Source organism: Asterias amurensis, chromosome 15, assembly GCF_032118995.1.
Source record: "Asterias amurensis chromosome 15, ASM3211899v1".
NCBI lineage: Eukaryota > Metazoa > Echinodermata > Asteroidea > Forcipulatida > Asteriidae > Asterias > Asterias amurensis.
This window is the reverse complement of record NC_092662.1, coordinates 1777824-1795591: the sequence shown is the minus strand read 5'-3', so window position 1 is coordinate 1795591 and position 17768 is coordinate 1777824. Positions and strand designations below refer to the sequence as shown.

The 17768-nt window shown below is 38.6% G+C and overlaps 2 protein-coding genes across 4 annotated transcripts in view; both read left to right on the top strand.

Annotated features, from left to right (window-relative positions):
* The first annotated feature begins 340 nt into the window (after positions 1–340).
* Positions 341–16698, top strand: LOC139947854 (far upstream element-binding protein 3-like). Of its 3 annotated transcripts, none has more exons than XM_071945667.1 (20): positions 341–527; positions 2889–3033; positions 3723–3762; positions 4058–4113; positions 5063–5134; positions 5414–5477; positions 5699–5828; positions 6259–6357; positions 6588–6620; positions 7376–7459; positions 7874–8074; positions 8433–8634; positions 9213–9364; positions 10082–10140; positions 10491–10623; positions 11551–11719; positions 12204–12275; positions 13311–13462; positions 14339–14400; positions 15383–16698. In XM_071945667.1, exons 1-19 carry the CDS (start codon positions 438–440, stop codon positions 14357–14359), a joined length of 1974 nt encoding a protein of 657 aa, XP_071801768.1. In that variant the 5' UTR covers positions 341–437; the 3' UTR covers positions 14360–14400; positions 15383–16698. The 3 variants fall into 3 exon arrangements, with proteins under 3 accessions (XP_071801768.1, XP_071801767.1, XP_071801769.1); XM_071945666.1 differs by having other exon boundaries at positions 342–527; positions 12201–12275; XM_071945668.1 differs by lacking the exon at positions 12204–12275 and having other exon boundaries at positions 342–527.
* LOC139947855 (TNF receptor-associated factor 2-like) overlaps positions 2255–17768 on the top strand; it is a 46288-nt gene continuing 30774 nt past the window's right edge. The window contains exon 1 of the mRNA XM_071945671.1: positions 2255–2336. The gene's annotated coding sequence lies outside the window, so the exon portion shown is untranslated. The remainder of the gene's footprint in view (positions 2337–17768) is intronic.

The following is a 17768-nucleotide window of genomic DNA, read 5'->3' as shown; positions in this document are numbered from 1 at the left end:
TTTTCAAAGAAAATATAACTTGAATAACGCTGTATGCTGTTGTTTAGATTATGGGTACCTGACTGCCAGGAAGTGTTAATTTTGTAGAGCGCCCTCTGTTGATAGTACGGCCAACGTATAAAATGGAAAGATTTTACCAATTTAGAGTTGAGTAACATAATTACATAAAACGAAATATATTGTTTTAAAATATCCATAGATTGCTTCTGATTTTTCTTCAACGTTTACGTAAAGTTTATATGTCTGAAAATGAAATGTAATTTGGAGATTTAAAAAGGTAGTCAAAACACTTATGCAAATTATTGTTTGACGTCAAACTTTGCATATTGTTAGCCCGCGTGTGCATGCTGCGTGCGCATTTAGTACGGTCAATTCATTACGTTCGATAATTTGAGTGCCGAAAAGAGGCCATCTTACAACCTGATCTTAGGAGAAAAATGACCGATTTTCAGGCCGTAGCCCCGCCAGTTTCTATCTCCACCGACGGAAAAGCGGCCTTTGCTGACGCAGTACAAAGAGCCAAGCAGGTTTGTATTCTAGGTTTTGTCAAAATGTATATTTATTTGCGGCAAAGTTGAACCTTGCAAAACGTTTTTTCCACATGTACGAAAATGCATTGTTCGTGCAGCGTGGACTCGGCATGAGGCACGCGTTGTAAATTTTGTTGTCTGAAAAAAGTGAGACCGTAGGTCATGGACGGAACTGAGATTGAGGATTAATTCAGAAAGAGAAATAGGCCGTCCGTCACACACTACCATTACTTCCCCCTTGCACTGAAATATTTCTTGGTGTCACCCCATTGTGTCAGTGGAAAAAAGTGAAAAGAAGTCCATTTAATTTTAAAAATGATCAATCTTTCTTTATTTTACACCAAAAAAAAAAAACAGTTGAAAAGCCGAAAAAGAATGAGGTCCAGCCGGAAACAGTCAACTCGCTCAAAGCGAAGTCGCCCCTCACTTACAAACTCGCCCTCTCAAAGACTTCCCCTACTCTTCCCTTTAAATTTTTGGATAACTTTCCGTATGGCGCCACCACTTTTTCACTCATTTTTACAAAAAGGGATATGTCAATCAGGTAAATTAGATACTATATTATTTTATTTCGAATGAAAAAGTGGTGGCGCCATACGGAAACTTTTCCAAATTTTTTGGCCATTGGAGTTAGACTTAGAGTAGACCCAGTAACTGGGGCGCTGTACTCCTTTTCAACAATTTTTGACTTTATCTGTCGTACTAGCGCCCCAGGGAATGGCACAGAATTTTAACGAATACCCAGTTTTTCGCGACACCCAGCCACAAAAAATGCCTCAAAATGACATAAAGACCAAACAAACTAGCTCAAAAATCGCCTACTCTATTCTCGATACGTCTAAGATGTAACATCAGGCATTTAATTGTACTCACGATCATTTTTTAAACTCCAAATCGATGATTTTTAACTCCGCATCGTGGAGCGATTGACAAGTCTGCGATTTTCGGATGTGTATGGTAACGAAACATGGCGTCGCGTTGTGGGTGGATGTCCATCAACGGCTGTTTAATGCTACACTTGTTACAGGCGTTGCAGCGAATGCTATTGTACACGGGGATGGGTACAGGCGCTGCAGCTAGCGAGTGCCCACGTGCGTTCAATCATGGTCAACGTAACTTACACGGTGCCGGGTTGTTGGAAAATTATCAGAAAGAATTATCAGAATATTGTTTTTCTGGTCTGAAGTCTGCTGGATGAAGCTGGATGGTTCTGGATGAAGTCTGCTGGTCTGGATTTTTCTGGTCATCGCCCCCCCCCCCCAAAAAAAGGAAAAAACGAAAAAAGGGGAAAAAAAGATGATAAATAAATAAAAAAAAAATTCTACAGTGACACTGGCAGCACTAAACATTATAAGAAGCAATTTAACCATGCACAAAAATCGTAGGCCTAGATGAAGTACAGCGGTTTTTATTTATTTATCATATTTTTCCCCTTTTTTTTTTTTTTTTCTTTTTTTTTGGGGGGCGATGACCAGAAAAATCCCCTCTTTCAGACAATATTCCCTTTCTGAGAACCTTTCACCCCCTTTCTGATAATTTTCCAACAACCCGGCACCGTGTAAGTTACGTTGACCATGATTGAACGCACGTGGGCACTCGCTAGCTGCAGCGCCTGTACCCATCCCCGTGTACAATAGCATTCGCTGCAACGCCTGTAACAAGTGTAGCATTAAACAGCCGTTGATGGACATCCACCCACAACGCGACGCCATGTTTCGTTACCATACACATCCGAAAATCGCAGACTTGTCAATCGCTCCACGATGCGGAGTTAAAAATCATCGATTTGGAGTTTAAAAAATGATCGTGAGTACAATTAAATGCCTGATGTTACATCCTAGACGTATCGAGAATAGAGTAGGCGATTTTTGAGCTAGTTTGTTTGGTCTTTATGTCATTTTGAGGCATTTTTTGTGGCTGGGTGTCGCGAAAAACTGGGTATTCGTTAAAATTCTGTGCCATTCCCTGGGGCGCTAGTACGACAGATAAAGTCAAAAATTGTTGAAAAGGAGTACAGCGCCCCAGTTACTGGGTCTAGACTTAGAGGGTGTTTATTAACTTGTTAATTTTGTTTCTAAAATTAAATTGAATTGTTGAATTTGTTCTGATCTAAATAAAAAATATGTGGAATTTTAACTTCCTACCAAACAAGTTAAAATTCACTTTTGTTTTAATTTCATTTGTGTTTATTTTGTTTGTTGTGTAAACTTAGATAATTTTTTATTTTGTAACGAATGACAAATTGGTGGCACTGGCCATGCTGGCGGGACAGACAATTTTTTCAAGGAAAAGTGTGTGACTTTGTTGTAAAAAATAAAATAACTTAATTAATATTAGATGTGTTGTTGTACTGATCAGATTGCAGCAAAGATCGGAGGAGCATCCGTACCTGCGGGCCAAGCAGGAGATCCACTCGGCGGTGGACTGAAGAGACCTCTTGAGGACTTCAGCGGAGAGGAACCAGATAGAAAAAAGAACATGGCCTTCCAAAGCATGAACGATCGTAAGTTACTGGCGTACTCGATCCTCCGAGTCTGAGTTGATAGAGGTGTCAACCAATTTTGGTCAAAGTTGGGCCAAGTCTGAAACAAGTTTGACTGAAACGGCGACTACAGCTTCAGGTATGGCTAGATCGTGTGCGTCTGCCTTTTCTTCAACACTGGCAGACATGCTGATTCAGCCAACGCTGTAGGGGGAGTGTAGCCAAAGGCACCATTTCGTTCATGGGCTGAGACTGGAAAGCAAAAATACAGCTGCTGTTGACGTTGTAGGCATGGAACCAGACAAAAAGACGACTACGCTGTAGTGCTATTTATGCACAAAACTCCTTTCTAATCTTGAATTCTGTCTGAAAAAAATTGTTTGGAAAACCGCAGGCCCTGAATCAAATGCCCTTGGTCTTTGTGACCCATCAAGCGCTTTTTCAATTGAATTGCCCTCTGTAAAATGAAAATGGCCTTTGTTTGCACTCTCAAAGATGAAATTCCAGGCCTGGAAACAAACTTTAGACAGTTGTGTGGTTGGGTTATTATAAAGTTTGTAAAGATTAAGATTTACTTTAACGAAAATATGTACATGTTTAGAGTTGAGCGTTTATTAAAAATTATACTATTTTACTCCTTGTTTCTCAAAGCAAAACTCATGTCGCCACAAAAATAATGATAATATATATTTATTTTGTTCTTTTTCCAGCCTTAAACAGCATGTTTTCTATGAAACCAGTCATGCCAGGGTAAGAAAGTTTGATAAAAATAGTATTGTCATTACTATTGAACAAGTTCATAATATAAAGATTATGGATTCATGAGTACAATATCGCAGAATATAACACAACATGAAATTTAGACTCTTCCATTTCATGAGACTAAGCCGACAGAAATGGAACATTCCATCCCTAACATGGCACGAGATTAGCCTGAAATGTCCAACTATACCAATATTGTACTTTGGCTCGAAACAGTTGTTGCACTAAACAATTTTAAAATCTATACTTACTATTTTTATCTTTATTCGTTTTTTCCTCTTAGTGTTGGTGGTAATATAACCGAAGACTACAAGGTTCCAAGCAGTCTTGTTGGTTTAAGTAAGTATCTTTTTGACCTGGCCCAATTTGAAAGAGCTGCGTAAGAAAAAAAAGTAGCTAAACTAGAATGAGATAACCAGCAAAAATACCGTTTGACAACTATAATCTGTAACTGAAATCCTGCTAATTTGGGCTTAGCTGGCAACTGTTAAGCATTATTTGTTGTTTAACAGTCTATGCCTGTAGAAACCAATGTTGCAAAGCAAAGACAAACCTTTTTTTTTTAAAGCAGATATGGGTTATCGGCCCAAAACTGTAAAGTTTACATTGTTGCAACTGATGCCCCATTTATTTTTTGCTTAGCAGAATTTTCTAAACGTGGACATGTAAAACTGTTTTATTAATTTTAATTCTTATTTTGCATTCAATTAGAGCCCAATGCCATTGATAATCGTGGGTAGTGGGTGTCGAATGAATGCTACATTAACATTGAAAGCTTCGTCTTGGTTATTCAAGAGTCACAAAAGAATCACTTCTTTATCCCACTGACTTTTGATTGAAGGGCAAGCTACAGAACTTTCTTTGGAGATTTTTTAGATTAAAAACACCAATGGTTTTCCCGAGTATTTAAGTCGGACTCTACAGAAAAGAAGCAATGGGGTTGTATTTCATGAAAATAAGTGTTTTGTTCACCCAAAACACCATCATGTGTTTTCTAGACGCCCTGAATCGAAAACCCTGCTCAATGTACCAAAATTGTTGCTTTGTGATTTGAACTGGTTTTAACGCCAGCCCTTGTCCTGGGCAATTACCCTGCTAAATGCACCAATATGCTTGCTGTGCAGTTTGCATGGGACTGGAATTGCACATGGCCATGCAGAACCTTGGTGAATGCAGCACAGTGCAGTAGATCAGTGATTGGACATGTCGGATGTCTTTGCCATATGACTTTAACAATCTGTTGCCATTTATTTATACATCTTAATTATGAAATGTGTTTGTATTTCAGTCATCGGTAGAGGTGGTGAAACGATAACAAAAATTCAGAGTGAATCCGGTTGTAAAGTTCAAGTAGCTGCTCGTAAGTAATACTTTACATCATAAACAGTTCTGCATAATTTCTTGTTATAAATTAATTTCTCTCTCCAAAAAAAACCATGCTTTTGAAGAAATAATTTGTAACATTGCCTCAACTACAAATCTTCTTGGCAGGAAAACTGGTTTCATAGTGTATTTTATTTATTTCTTTTCATTTTTGGAATAACAAATTTGCATATCTGATAAACCTGAATGAAGTTATTTCTCTGATGTGAAGATTTATGTGTTATTAATATTTTTTCTGTCCGTTTTTCTCATACAGAAAACGATGTGGATAATCCAGAAGTCAGAACATGTACATTAACGGGTTCGACAGACGCATTACAGTAAGTCCAAGTGTTGTTTTTTTAACTCATATTTTCAAAGCTCTATTCAAAATCATCATGATGAAATGATACATCTGATCGATTATGATTCGATGTGAGATAAATTTAAATTTTTCCGGTTGGCTTCCCAAATTTGTCCTGTGTGTGCTGCAACAATATAAAACAAAATTCTAAGAGAGGTTTGCAGTAACACCATGTGTAATTTCTTGTTTTTTTTTTAGGAGAGCCAAAGCGGAACTTAACAGCATTGTGTACAACTCAAAGGAGGCCGTTACAGAACAGCTTTTGATCAAAGCTAACAAAGTGGGTCTCATCATCGGCAAGAAGGGCGAGACAATCAGAAAAATGATGGTAAGTTGAAGGTTTTTTTTTGGTTTACTCTTACACCAATGTGTGATAAGCACTGATTACACGGTACTTTCCCGAATTCTAAGAAACAATCACATGCATATTACTCGGGTGGGATTTGAACGCACGACCTTTGCAATTCTAGAGCAGTGTCATACCAACTAGAACACCGAGATTGCCCGGTAGCTAGAGGCAGTTCGAATCCTATGTTTTAGCAGCGGGTACTGCAAACGATGTAAAAGAAGGGGATAAAGAATATTGTTTTTGGTTTTACCCATAAACACCGATGTGTGTAGCACTGTATACTCGGTACTTCCCCGAGTCCCGCGAAAAAAGAAATAAAAGAAAGAGAGGAAAAAATGGGATTTTGTTGTTATCAATATTCACTGATTCTGTGCTTCAACTTGTCTGCATTTCTGTCTAATCTCTACAGGAAGAGTCTGGTGCAAAGATGATGATGATCCAAGACAGCACGATAAACACAGGTCTGGAAAAACCACTGAAAATCACCGGCGACCAGAACCAGGTCGATGTAAGTGGGCAAACCATATTATTGTTTTTTATTTTTGTTTACCCTTCAGCCCAGTGCAAATGCGATGCAAATTTGACATCAATTTAATGTCAAAACTCTCCTTTGGAGGCGATCGTGGCACTTTCCCAAGCTCTGTGAAATTAGTCCTCAAACCCTAGACATTTGCATTTCAAAGCAGACTCTCTTCTGTTTATGTTACTCACAAACTTAGTTTTCTTATTTTCTTGCAGAAAGCCAAGGAGATGATTCAGGAGTTACTGGATGTAAGTTTTTTTTTTTTTTTTCCTTGGGTCATATTTCGGCGAACAAAAAACCCAGCCAATGTCTCTTTCATGCCTTCATATCAAACCCATTTTGTCTGTTAGTTGAAACTGGCAGTCAATTTAAATGGAGGCATGCAAGTTTATATAGCATTTAAATTCAGTGAGATCCGGTTTCTTGATTAGTTAGTCTTCTCGTGAGAACTCACTGAGTCGTTAAGAATCCGTATTAATTATCTGCAAAAAGCTGCTGCGGATAAGAATGCGTGATTAGCCAGACTTGCACACAAACTTCTTTGTTTAAAAACAACTTAAAGCTGGTCATTAAAAAAAGTTTGAATGCTGAACTAAATACATGTATGGGTTTACTTTGTTTACTGCTAATATTAATTTTATGTTTTGTATCATTTTTTAATGAGTGTAAAGGAGCTGCACCCTGCTAGAACCCTGCATCCATATTCAGTGGGTGCCGGGCGTATTCTGGGTGCTACAGTAAAACCCTAGCCTTGTTTTCGCTAACGCCACAAGGACCTTGTGTCCCATGAGTGGAGTTTGATAGTAGACCCGGCTACACTTGGTATTTTTCCGTTGAGTTTTTTTTTAGTCATTTTCAACCCAAAAAACTTTGTGAATCTTTCCATTTTGTCAAACGCTAAATGATCATATTTAATCCATCTAAGATGTTTACCTATTATTGACGACATATATTGCACTACTTACTGGATACCTACTTCGTTGTTTTTTCTCCAACCCAATAGAAACAACAAGAATACGATAATAACTCCGGGGGAATGCAGAGACCCCAACCTAATTATGGGGCTGGTGGAAGTGAGAGCAGAGAGGTAAGTTTTTGACCACATCTTCCAAACTCCATCAAAACATAATGACTCGGATCTCTTGGGTATTACTTTAAAATAGTCCCAGTTCTTGAGTGCAGCTGTTAGACTACATACTTTAACTTGCAATAAACTTATCCCCCTAGCGAACCGTTGATTTTACAGTGACTAGAATAAGTGTTGTCGTCTAAGTACTGAATTATAATTTCTTGGTTTCTTCAATTCATAATCATAGACGTTGAACTAATGTTTGTTTGAGAGATAATTGCTGTTGCCAGGTTGGCGTTTATATCCCAATGTTGCCGAGTTCTTTTTATTGGAATATCATTTAAACAAACAATGTAAAGATTTCTTTTCTTAAGTCTCACTTTGTCTTTTCTTTTGTCTAATCACACCTCTTGATTTTTTTTTTTCGTTCAGTTCACCGTACCAAGGCTTACAGTAGGCATCATCATCGGTAAGAAGGGTGACATGATCCGTAGCATCCAGGAGGACACCGGTGCCAGGGTACAGTTCAATGACGATGACGGCAGTGACGTCAGGGTCTGCATTGTTACGGGTTCCCTTCCTGCTGTAGAGCGTGCGCGGACCATCATCGACAGCATCGTTATGGAAGCCGAGGTTAGTTTTAAATATACCTGCCAAGAAAACAAATTTTATCTTTGTTGTCCGGAGAGTTTAAGTCAACATTTTGTTAATCTTGCTCTGAGCACCCTACCAGAACCACCCTGTACTCTTTTCCTGTGAGTGCCGTGCGTGTTTTGGGTGCCACAGTATCCCCCAGCCCGGATTTCGCTAACGCCACAAGGAATAACTTCCCATGAGTGGAGTTTGATAGTAGACCAGGCTACATTTCTTTATCATGCTGTTACTTGTTTATAACTTTTTCATCCTCACTGGAAACACCCTACCCATCACCACCCTTTGAAAATTTCATCAAGACAAAACCTGAATTGAGTATTGTTTCTAACCCATGCAGCAACGCGATATGGAGAGGGGGATGGGCGGCATGAGAGGGCGGGGCCGCGGAAGGGGTGGCGGCCCCAATAACTTCGGAAACCGTGGCGGCGGCTTCATGGGTGGTATGATGAGGGACAACCACTTCCAGGGCGGCCGAGGCGGTGGTGAGATGAGAGAGATGCCAGTCGCATTCAACAAATGTGGGTTGATCATCGGCAGAGGTGAGTCTTGCTAATCACTGGACTATGTAGTCAACAAAATACTAAGTTGTGTAATTTTGAGAAGTCAATGTCCGCATGTGTCGACCAGTGTTGTGCAATTTGAGAGATAGATTGTTAACTATCACCGCAACCCTTTCCACAAGTCTAGTAACAAGAGGGAACGTGAAGGAGAGTTGCACCCTGCTAGAACCCTGCATCCATATTCAGTGGGTGCCGGGCGTATTCTGGGTGCTACAGTAAAACCATGGCCTTGTTTTTCGCTAACGCCACAAGGACCTTGTGTCCAGTGAGTGGTGTTTGATAGTAGACAAGGCTACATTAAGTTTTCTTGGCTACGGCTATAGATTCATCAATCCATCATCCATCGGCTTATGCTTTATCACTGCTAAGTGGCCATATTTCCTAGAGCTGCTTAAGCACAACCAGTAGTCGTTAAATTACTGTTGCAGTGATAGATAGCAGTAGTATCGAACGGAGTAGTAGTCTCGCAAGATGTCTGTGATAAATTGTTCACTATCACCGCAACCCTTTCCACAAGTCTAGTAACCAGAGGGTCATCTATTGATATTTCATTCTAGGTGGAGCCAATATCCAGGCTATTAAGGGCAAGTCTGGTGCTCGTATTGAGATGACACAACGGCTGAACCAGGAGGGCGACAAAATCTTCACCATCCAGGGTACACCTGAACAGATTGAATCGGCCGAACAGCTTATCAGGGAAAAGCTCAACGTAAGAACCTCTTTGTTTTCTTTTTCTTTTTTTCTGGGCGGGATGATCCAGACTTACACATGAAATTCTTGATTTAAAAAAAAAAAAAAACTTCAGGCTGTTCTTTGTGCAAAATGGAATGCTGTCGTTTACTTAAAACGTGTATGTACTCACTTTGTTTATTTATAATATTAGTTTTTCAATAATGAACATGAAGGAGAGCTGCACCCTGCTAGAACCCTGCATCCATATTCAGTGGGTGCTGGGCGTATTCTGGGTGCTACAGTAAAACCCTAGCCTTGTTTTCGCTAACGCCACAAGGACCTTGTGTCCAATGAGTGGAGTTTGATAGTAGACCCGGCTACATTTAGTTTTCTTGACTACGGCTATAGCTGCAATAATCCGTCGGCTTAAACCCTGCAACCTGGCCACATTTCCTAGAGCTGCTTAAGCACAAAAAGTAGCTAAGCACAACAAAATTATGCTCAGTAGAATGAGGTTACCGGCATAATACCATTTTACATGTTCATTTGATGACTGGTATCCTTTCTACTATTGCTAAGCAGAAAATTAGTAGGTAATGTTTTCTATGAATCTTGGCACTGCTGCAGCAAGTGGTTGCAACTGTAGCCTAAGACAGTAAAATCACAGACTACATTTTAACCCAGTAGGATCCAAAACAACAACTTGAGTAGTTATGAAGTAACTTCACTTGTTCTCTTTTTTTTATTCATACAGGAGCCAAGCATGGGCAGAGGTGGTCCTGGCGGCGGTGGCCGAGGAGGGTACAACCAAAAGTAAGAAGTAACGCCTTTCATTTTATATACATGGAAGAGTTTGCCAGACACAGCGATTTTCACTTCGAGTTACCTACTATGTCTCCTCTGCACCCTGCTAGAACCCTGCATCCATATTCAGTGGGTGCCGGGCGTATTCTGGGTGCTACAGTAAAACCCTAGCCTTGTTTTCGCTAACGCCACAAGGACCTTGTGTCCCATGAGTGGAGTTTGATAGTAGACCCGGCTACATTTCTTAAGGTAGTAACTTCTTCGGAATGGTTTTGTAAGCAAACATTGCTACATTGGAAACTGTCATGGTGGTCACTGAACTAAGCAAGATAACTTGAATTGTTGTAACCCCTTTGTAGTGGCGGCCAAGGAGGAAACCAAGGTTTCAACGGTGGAGGTGGATGGGGTAACAACAGCTATGGAGGTGGCGGCGGTGGTGGTGGTGATGGCGGTAGTGGTTGGGGACAACAGCAGCCACAGCAGCAACAACCGGTAAGAAACTCTCTTTACTCTTTCTTTCAGTCCTTTCACATGCGCGCATATCGGCTGCACGTTTGAAGATTTTGCTACCTCCTCCAAAGCTGGTAGACGTTCTTGTGTAATTTGACCCAAAATTGCCCAAGGGGCAAATTTCATGGACCTGCTTAAGTACAAAAATTTGTTCAAGCAAACAAATCCTTGCTTAGTAAAATTAGACTTCACTTAATTTTTATGCTTAGTAAACAACAGCTAAATACCAGTCACAAGCAATGTATATGGCATGAAATTTTCGCCAGTAACATGTGTAAAATAAGCAAGCAATTTGTGCTTAATATGTAGTACTTTTGCATTCAATTAGAGCCCAATGCCATTGATAATCGTGGGTAGTGGGTGTCGAATGAATGCTACATTAACATTGGAGGCTACGTCTTGGTTATTCATGAGTCAAAAAAGAATATTTTCTTTACCCGACTGACTTGTGGTTGAAGGCCTAGCTACAGAAGTTTATGTTGACAATTTGAAGAATTGTTAATAGTTAAAAGTTCCAATGGTTACTGCGTATTGAAGTCCGCCTCAAAAAGAAACAGAGTATTAAGGTTTTATTTCATAGAAAATATTACTTTAAAACCTTAACCACCATCATGTGTTTTCTTAGCACCCTGCTGAAATGAACACCCTGCTAAATAAAACGCAGCACCAGGTTCTTCTGCATTGTGAAGTGCATTGGTCTACACAATTGGATGGTAACAAATAATGCACCAATATGCCTTAACATTTTCCAAAGGACCAGGATTACAGATTGACAAGCCTAGGCAGCTATGCAGAATCCTCTTAAATGCAGCTCAGTGCAACAGAGTATTTAAGGTCCTGCCTTTTGACAAACTTCTTCATTCACCAAGAAAATTGCTTAGATTTGTATTGAATATTTACTTCCTGCAGCAGCAAGGCCAGGACCAGAGCAAGTCTCACGAGGCAGCATGGCAGGCCTTCTACCAGCAGCAGCAGTACTACCCTCAGCCAGGGCAGGGCATCCAGCCCCAGGCCGCTGTGGCTAGCCAGCCGCAACCGTCTGCTGCCGGCACACAACAGACACCAACACAATCACAAGGTATGACATTTCAACTCCCTCATCACTCATCTTTTCTTCTTTTGAGTTCCATTTCATTCATCCATCCATCGTCCCACCAAGGGAGGACACTTCAAAATTTGAATCTTGAAAAAAAAAAAAAAAAAAAAAAAAACCTTGGGCGATACATTGGAAGAAAAGGCACCGTTGAAACATGAATCAGAAATGGATTTTTATTCCAAATGTTGTGATCAACAAAATTCAACTTGTTTACCTTAAGTTGAGAAATGTAGTTACGATTTAGAAGGGGAAAAAAAGAAGGTAGATGTGTACCCTTTTCTTATGGGCTCTCATTTCACTTGGAGGTTTTGACCGCCCCTTCAGCAGATTGGGGCAAAAAGGCAGCCCATGCTTGAAGCCCATGCTGATGGGGCGGTCAGTTAAAGTAGGTAGTACTCAGGGGCAGTCTCTCATACTTAGTGGTCCACCCTTTGGTGTGTTTTGCTTGTTTGTCGCTCTTTAGCAGGCCAATCCTCGACGACGGCGGCCGGCCAGCAAGACTTTTCCAGCCAATGGGCGGATTACTACAAGCAACAAGGTAGGTCCTTCCCGTTGGCATTTTTACTTTAGGTTCTGACGAAGGTACCAAAACAAACGACGCCTCCAAGAAGCAACTATCTCTGCGCTTCAGGATCTTAAAATTGCACAAAGACCTCTATAACCTTTCCGATGACTTCCTATTTGCACATCTCAACCATTGTTTTTGTGTTATTGGTAACAATTTTATTTGTGACTTAATTAATAACTTAATAATGATAGTTAAGCCATAAGACTGTTCACAGCAACTGACGGTTGTATGGAGTTAAACCCCCGAACAAAGATATTGACCTAATAGGGAGACTGCCTATAAAGGGATAGATAGCTTTAAGACTTAGAGAAATGTTAAAAAATATACAGGATTGGTAAGGGGGAAAAACTTTGTTTATTCTAAAAGCTTACTGCTGATTATAAAGTTCATATAAGAAGGAAAAAAATCTGTGAAATACTTGCCTCTTAAATGAAGTCATGTTCGAGAAAACTTTATCTTAAAAGAAAATATGTTGATTTTGGTTTTTACAACAAAAAAGAGGGTCCATGTGTGTGAATGCTGAACATTTTGCATAGTTTTTCTATGTTTTCTCTGATAAAAGATAAAGATAAGGCTAGTTTTTCACTATTTTCTACTGGCTCACATAACAGTGTTATTTCATTTATATGGATGATCACATAAACCACGTCTGTAAAAACTATTTTGTCAGCTCCACCAATCCTGTATATTACTCTATAGTTACAGCCGTGCATTACCTTGATATAGATTATAATCTGTGATGAAATGCCAACAAAATATAGCTGGAATTACCGGATGATTTTTGCTGATTATACATGGCGTCTGAGATTACAAATTCATGCCATCTGCTGGAAAACGAAAGTTGAATGGTGATGGCTCATCGCATATTCTCACACTGTACAGTTTTGTTTTGATCAGTGAATGTTGAACTTCGCAGCACACACCCCTGTATAGTATCTTAACTAAGAAACCACTTGGAGGTAACCCGTTTTTTTTTTCTGTTTCGCTCTCTCTCCCGACCCGCAGCTGCTGTTGGACAAGCCCAGACCGGTCAGGCCCAGCCAGACTACAGCGCAGCCTGGGCAGAGTACTTCAGACAACAACAGATGATGTACGCCAGTCAGAACCCGGCCGCAGCTGGCCAAGCGGCTGGCCAGCCAGGACAGCAGCCCAATCAGGTGAGAATTCAAATCAAATCTGTCCCTAAAATGATAAGTTCATCACAGGGGCTTCTTATATAACCCTGATATCCGTCACGTTGTGACGCTAAGTTGTATTCATGCATAATCGATGATGAAACGCCAACAAAATATAGCTGGAATTACCGGATGATTTTTGCTGATTATACATGGCGTCTGAGATTACAAATTCATGCTGTCTGCTGGAAAACGAAAGTTGAATGGTGATGGCTCATTCCATATTTACTTATTTATATTTGCTGCTCCATGTGTATAGTTGTTCACACTATGAACACTATCTGTTGAAATGCTTTTACCTGCAAGGTAAGTGGGACTTCACTTGAAGTACCGGACCTACTCATTTTACACAGCACCATGTAATTGATTACAAGGTGCTGATGTACAATATACAGCCAAACAAACCAGGATCATTAAGCAAACCCCCTTCTTTTTATGTTAAGTGCACTGGGTTCTTTTACATTAAGTGCACAACACATTGGACCAACAGCTTTACTTCCCATCCGAAGGACGAAGCAATCGTGGTAAAGTGCCCTACTTTTAAAAGGACGCAAAGGTCAATGTTGTTCGCCTGTTTGCCTTATGCTCTTTTCCTTTTTATTGGGAGGGGGGCAACCTCGGTAGTCTAGTTGTTACAACACTGCTCTAGAATTGCAAGGGTCATGGGTTCCAATCCCACCCGAGTAACATGCCTGTGATTTTTTTCTCAGGACTCGGGGGAAAGTACTGAGTATACAGTGCTAACACACATCGGTGTATGGGTAAAAACCAAAATTAATATTCTTATCCACGATGCCAATTTAACATTTCTTATAAAGTAATATAATTGTATGATTGTTTATCTCTTTTGTCATTTAGTCTGCCGGTTACCCACAGTAGTTTGATTCCGGGTACCATCTTCTATAAGTCTTGAGTTTCAGGTGAGTTGTCATCACACACCCCAATATTTGTGACTTTCATCACCTCAATGTCTTTGTGTGGTTTTAAAACATTATTTACTGTCGTGTTTTCTATGATTGAAAGATTGCATTTCTTGTCTTCCCAAATGTGTTTTCTTTGTCTTCCTTCAAAATCCCATGATCTGCTTACTTGATTGTTCACACTTTAATGTATATTGCAAAATAAATCTCTTTTTGAAAAATTGTTTTTTTTTTGTGTTTTTTTTTTATATATATATTTTTAATAGATAACATCATGTATTTTATTTATTGATTGATCTTTTTTGATGAAACATATATTGCTTTTTGATTGAGTTGAAATTGTAATATCTCGAAGAATATTTTTGTGCATGGATACTTTACAATGACTGTTGAAACTTTTTCTTATATGCAAATTATAGACTGACTCATATCATATGCAAATTTGTGTATTTGTTATGTGCATATTCATGATGCTGTTATGAACATTTTTATGAATGATGATATCACACCTGATGTATTTTTGCATAATTTTTATTCTTGAATTTTTGACATATTTCTTTATATGGACTTTTATTGCCACCTTCTTTTTCTTCTGCAGGCGGGAATAATTTTTTTTTTTTTAATTTGAAGCCAAACTTAAATTTCATTCCATGTTGTTGCTTTCTGAATGCGTGATTTATTGATGAACTATTGAATGATTGATTGATTGATTTATTGATGACTCTGTTAAGATTAAGTACATTTTTGTTCAATTGTTCATTGTTTCCATTGTGTATCTTCCACTGTCCTTGTTTTTATACCATTTATTTATTTACTATGCCACATCACTAACTAACCATTTATATGGTTTTTCATCTGCATTATGTGTGTTGTGTTTTAAGTAAAACTATCCCAGCGTTTGATTAACGTAGGGACTCATTTTTATAAACCATTACAATCCTTGTGTATTTTCTTGTTTTCCCTACTATTTTCTTGTCCACAGACTCCGCCAACTGTATAAATCTCCCATCCAAGTGTATTATCACAAAATTTGTCGCCAATATTTTGTCATCTCCAACACCGATTTGAGCTTTGATGTAGTTGACATTGAAATTACAGACAGTTGTACAAAGACAAGGAATATAAACAAACCGCTGATTTTTTTGTTTGTAGAGTTCAGTCCAGATACCAATATTATTCATAGCAAGTTTTGAGGATGAAGAGTTGTCCGAACAAAAAAAGAATCAGATATTGAGTGTGGAACAGGACAATGGGGTGCAGCATTTTGGTCTTTTGGGTAGTACTCGAAACATGCAAAGACTTTTGGGTCGGCTGTGGAATAAGCACCAACCATTCAATTGTCTGACCAAATTCAACTTTGGATATTTCCTGTTATAAAACAACAGTCAATTTTCACCAACAGTGTATAATATTCCATTTATTCTGAAGCTTACAAATGAATGATTTAGCCAAGATTTGTACATTTTTTCCTGCCATCGGTGTCTGGACAAAAGTTATCACGTTCCATTTTCTAGAAACATCCGTTGAATTTTTTAGTTGGTACAGTTTTTTTTATATCCCTTTGGAAAAGAAACAATTGAAAATGAATCTTTTTGTGGTGAATTTTATTGTGTTTTTTAATGTCTATCAAGAGAGCAAAAGATCGCATAGAATTTATTCTCTATAGGGCAGGAGTTATGTTTATTATACAACAGAGAGAACTTCGATTGGCTTTTGGTCCGACACATCTTCACCGATGGCCTACAAGCGAGACTCCGCCCTTTTCTCCGATGTGTGGAGATTTTGTAAGTGGTTTTCGACAACACTGTCTCACGAGTAATTTTGGTTTATTCGTTTAGTTACACTTCTGTGTTCCTTTAGCATTAGGTTTACTCATGTGGTTTTTTTTTTTTGTATCTTCAAAGATAAGAGCAACTTCTGAAGTTGCCTTGAATTTATTTTTGGGTTTTTTGTGCTACGGCTGGGGATTACAAAAACCAGATTTTGATAGTTTTATTGTGTATAGCATGTTAAAATTGTTACAATAAAATGCAGCACTCTGTAGATATGTTCAGCTTTTAAACTATCTTGATTAGTGTTTATTCGTAATAAAGAACTTTGTGTCTGAAACAGGAGAGTTCGGAAACTGGGCGAGCAGCAAGAAGAAACGGTAGGACTTGCAAACAAGAAAATAGTGATAAATATTTCAATTCAGAACCTTAGAAATGTACATGTATACTAATTCTTTGTGCTAATCAAAGATAATGTAAGACTATATTGCATCACATTGGCTTTGTTTATTTCATGTTAACTTGAAATGTCATGAACAGGTTGCATTTATTCAGCTTTCACAGATTTCTTGTGTTGTGTTTTTTTTTTTAATGACTTGCTAAAACTTCAGAACTTGTCAAAATTTTCATGTGGAATTCTCATGGATGACTTTGATTCTCTATTTTGATATGTCTTTGTTTATTATGAGCATTGCTTTTTTGTGCGCATATGTTCTTCCAGTTATGAACATTCTAGGTGGGGTGGCTTTAATATTCAAAATGGCGGCTCTTCTGTCGGCAAACCGTAAGTAAACGACTGCCACTTCAATCACTAATTTGCATATTACTTGTGATGCGTATTACCATGTGACGATCATTGCTTTCAATTTTTTTGATATTTTATTGACCATATGTGATGCTTTATATGTTGTAAATGGACAAACTAAATATAAATATGACCAATGTAAAATAGTTGTTTTTAGGAAGGACTGGGTTAAGCTTTTGTGGCTATAAACGTGTATCTTTTAAAGTGATCTGATTTTTCTGTCGAACGCCTACTAAAGATGTGAATTTCACACTGTTTTTATGTATTAAGGGACTCGGGTAGGATAAGTTGTTTTCTAACAGGTCAACTTAAGGTCATAACGAGGTCAAAGGTGATCTGCCAGAAGCATTGGGGGTCGCACTGGTTCTACCACCCGAGAACAACTGACTGGCCACGCGTAAAAGGGTAAGCTGTGTCACATAAAAGCTAGTAGAAAATTTGCTACGTTGAAGAATTTATTGCGGTGTTTATTATTTCACTTATTGATCAATTCTAGTGATTTGATAACTTTTCCATAAGGGGTATTAAATATTGATTACATTATTCTTTCTGTACATTTAAATCTGTATTGTTATGAAGTGTATTGTAAACCAACTGCATTGTCTTATTATAGGGGTTTCGTTTACTGAAACAATTGTATTTTACTTTTCATTGCTTGGATTATTAAATGTAATTTTTACCATTGTTTTGTGCTGAATTTGTTGGCTCTGGTTTTGAATTTGTGCTTGCCTTTAAAATATTTTTTCTTCCCTTGAAATAAAACCGATAAGCTGCATTTAGACAATAGTTCGGTA

Excerpts from the sequence above, each read along its gene's own strand:
- LOC139947854 (XM_071945666.1), top strand. The coding sequence starts at position 438 with ATGACCGATTTTCAGGCCGTAGCCCCGCCAGTTTCTATCTCCACCGAC. Across the intron at positions 8,075-8,432 it reads GCATCGTTATGGAAGCCGAG|CAACGCGATATGGAGAGGGG; the intron begins GTTAGTTTTAAA and ends TAACCCATGCAG. Across the intron at positions 12,276-13,310 it reads GGATTACTACAAGCAACAAG|CTGCTGTTGGACAAGCCCAG; the intron begins GTAGGTCCTTCC and ends CCCGACCCGCAG.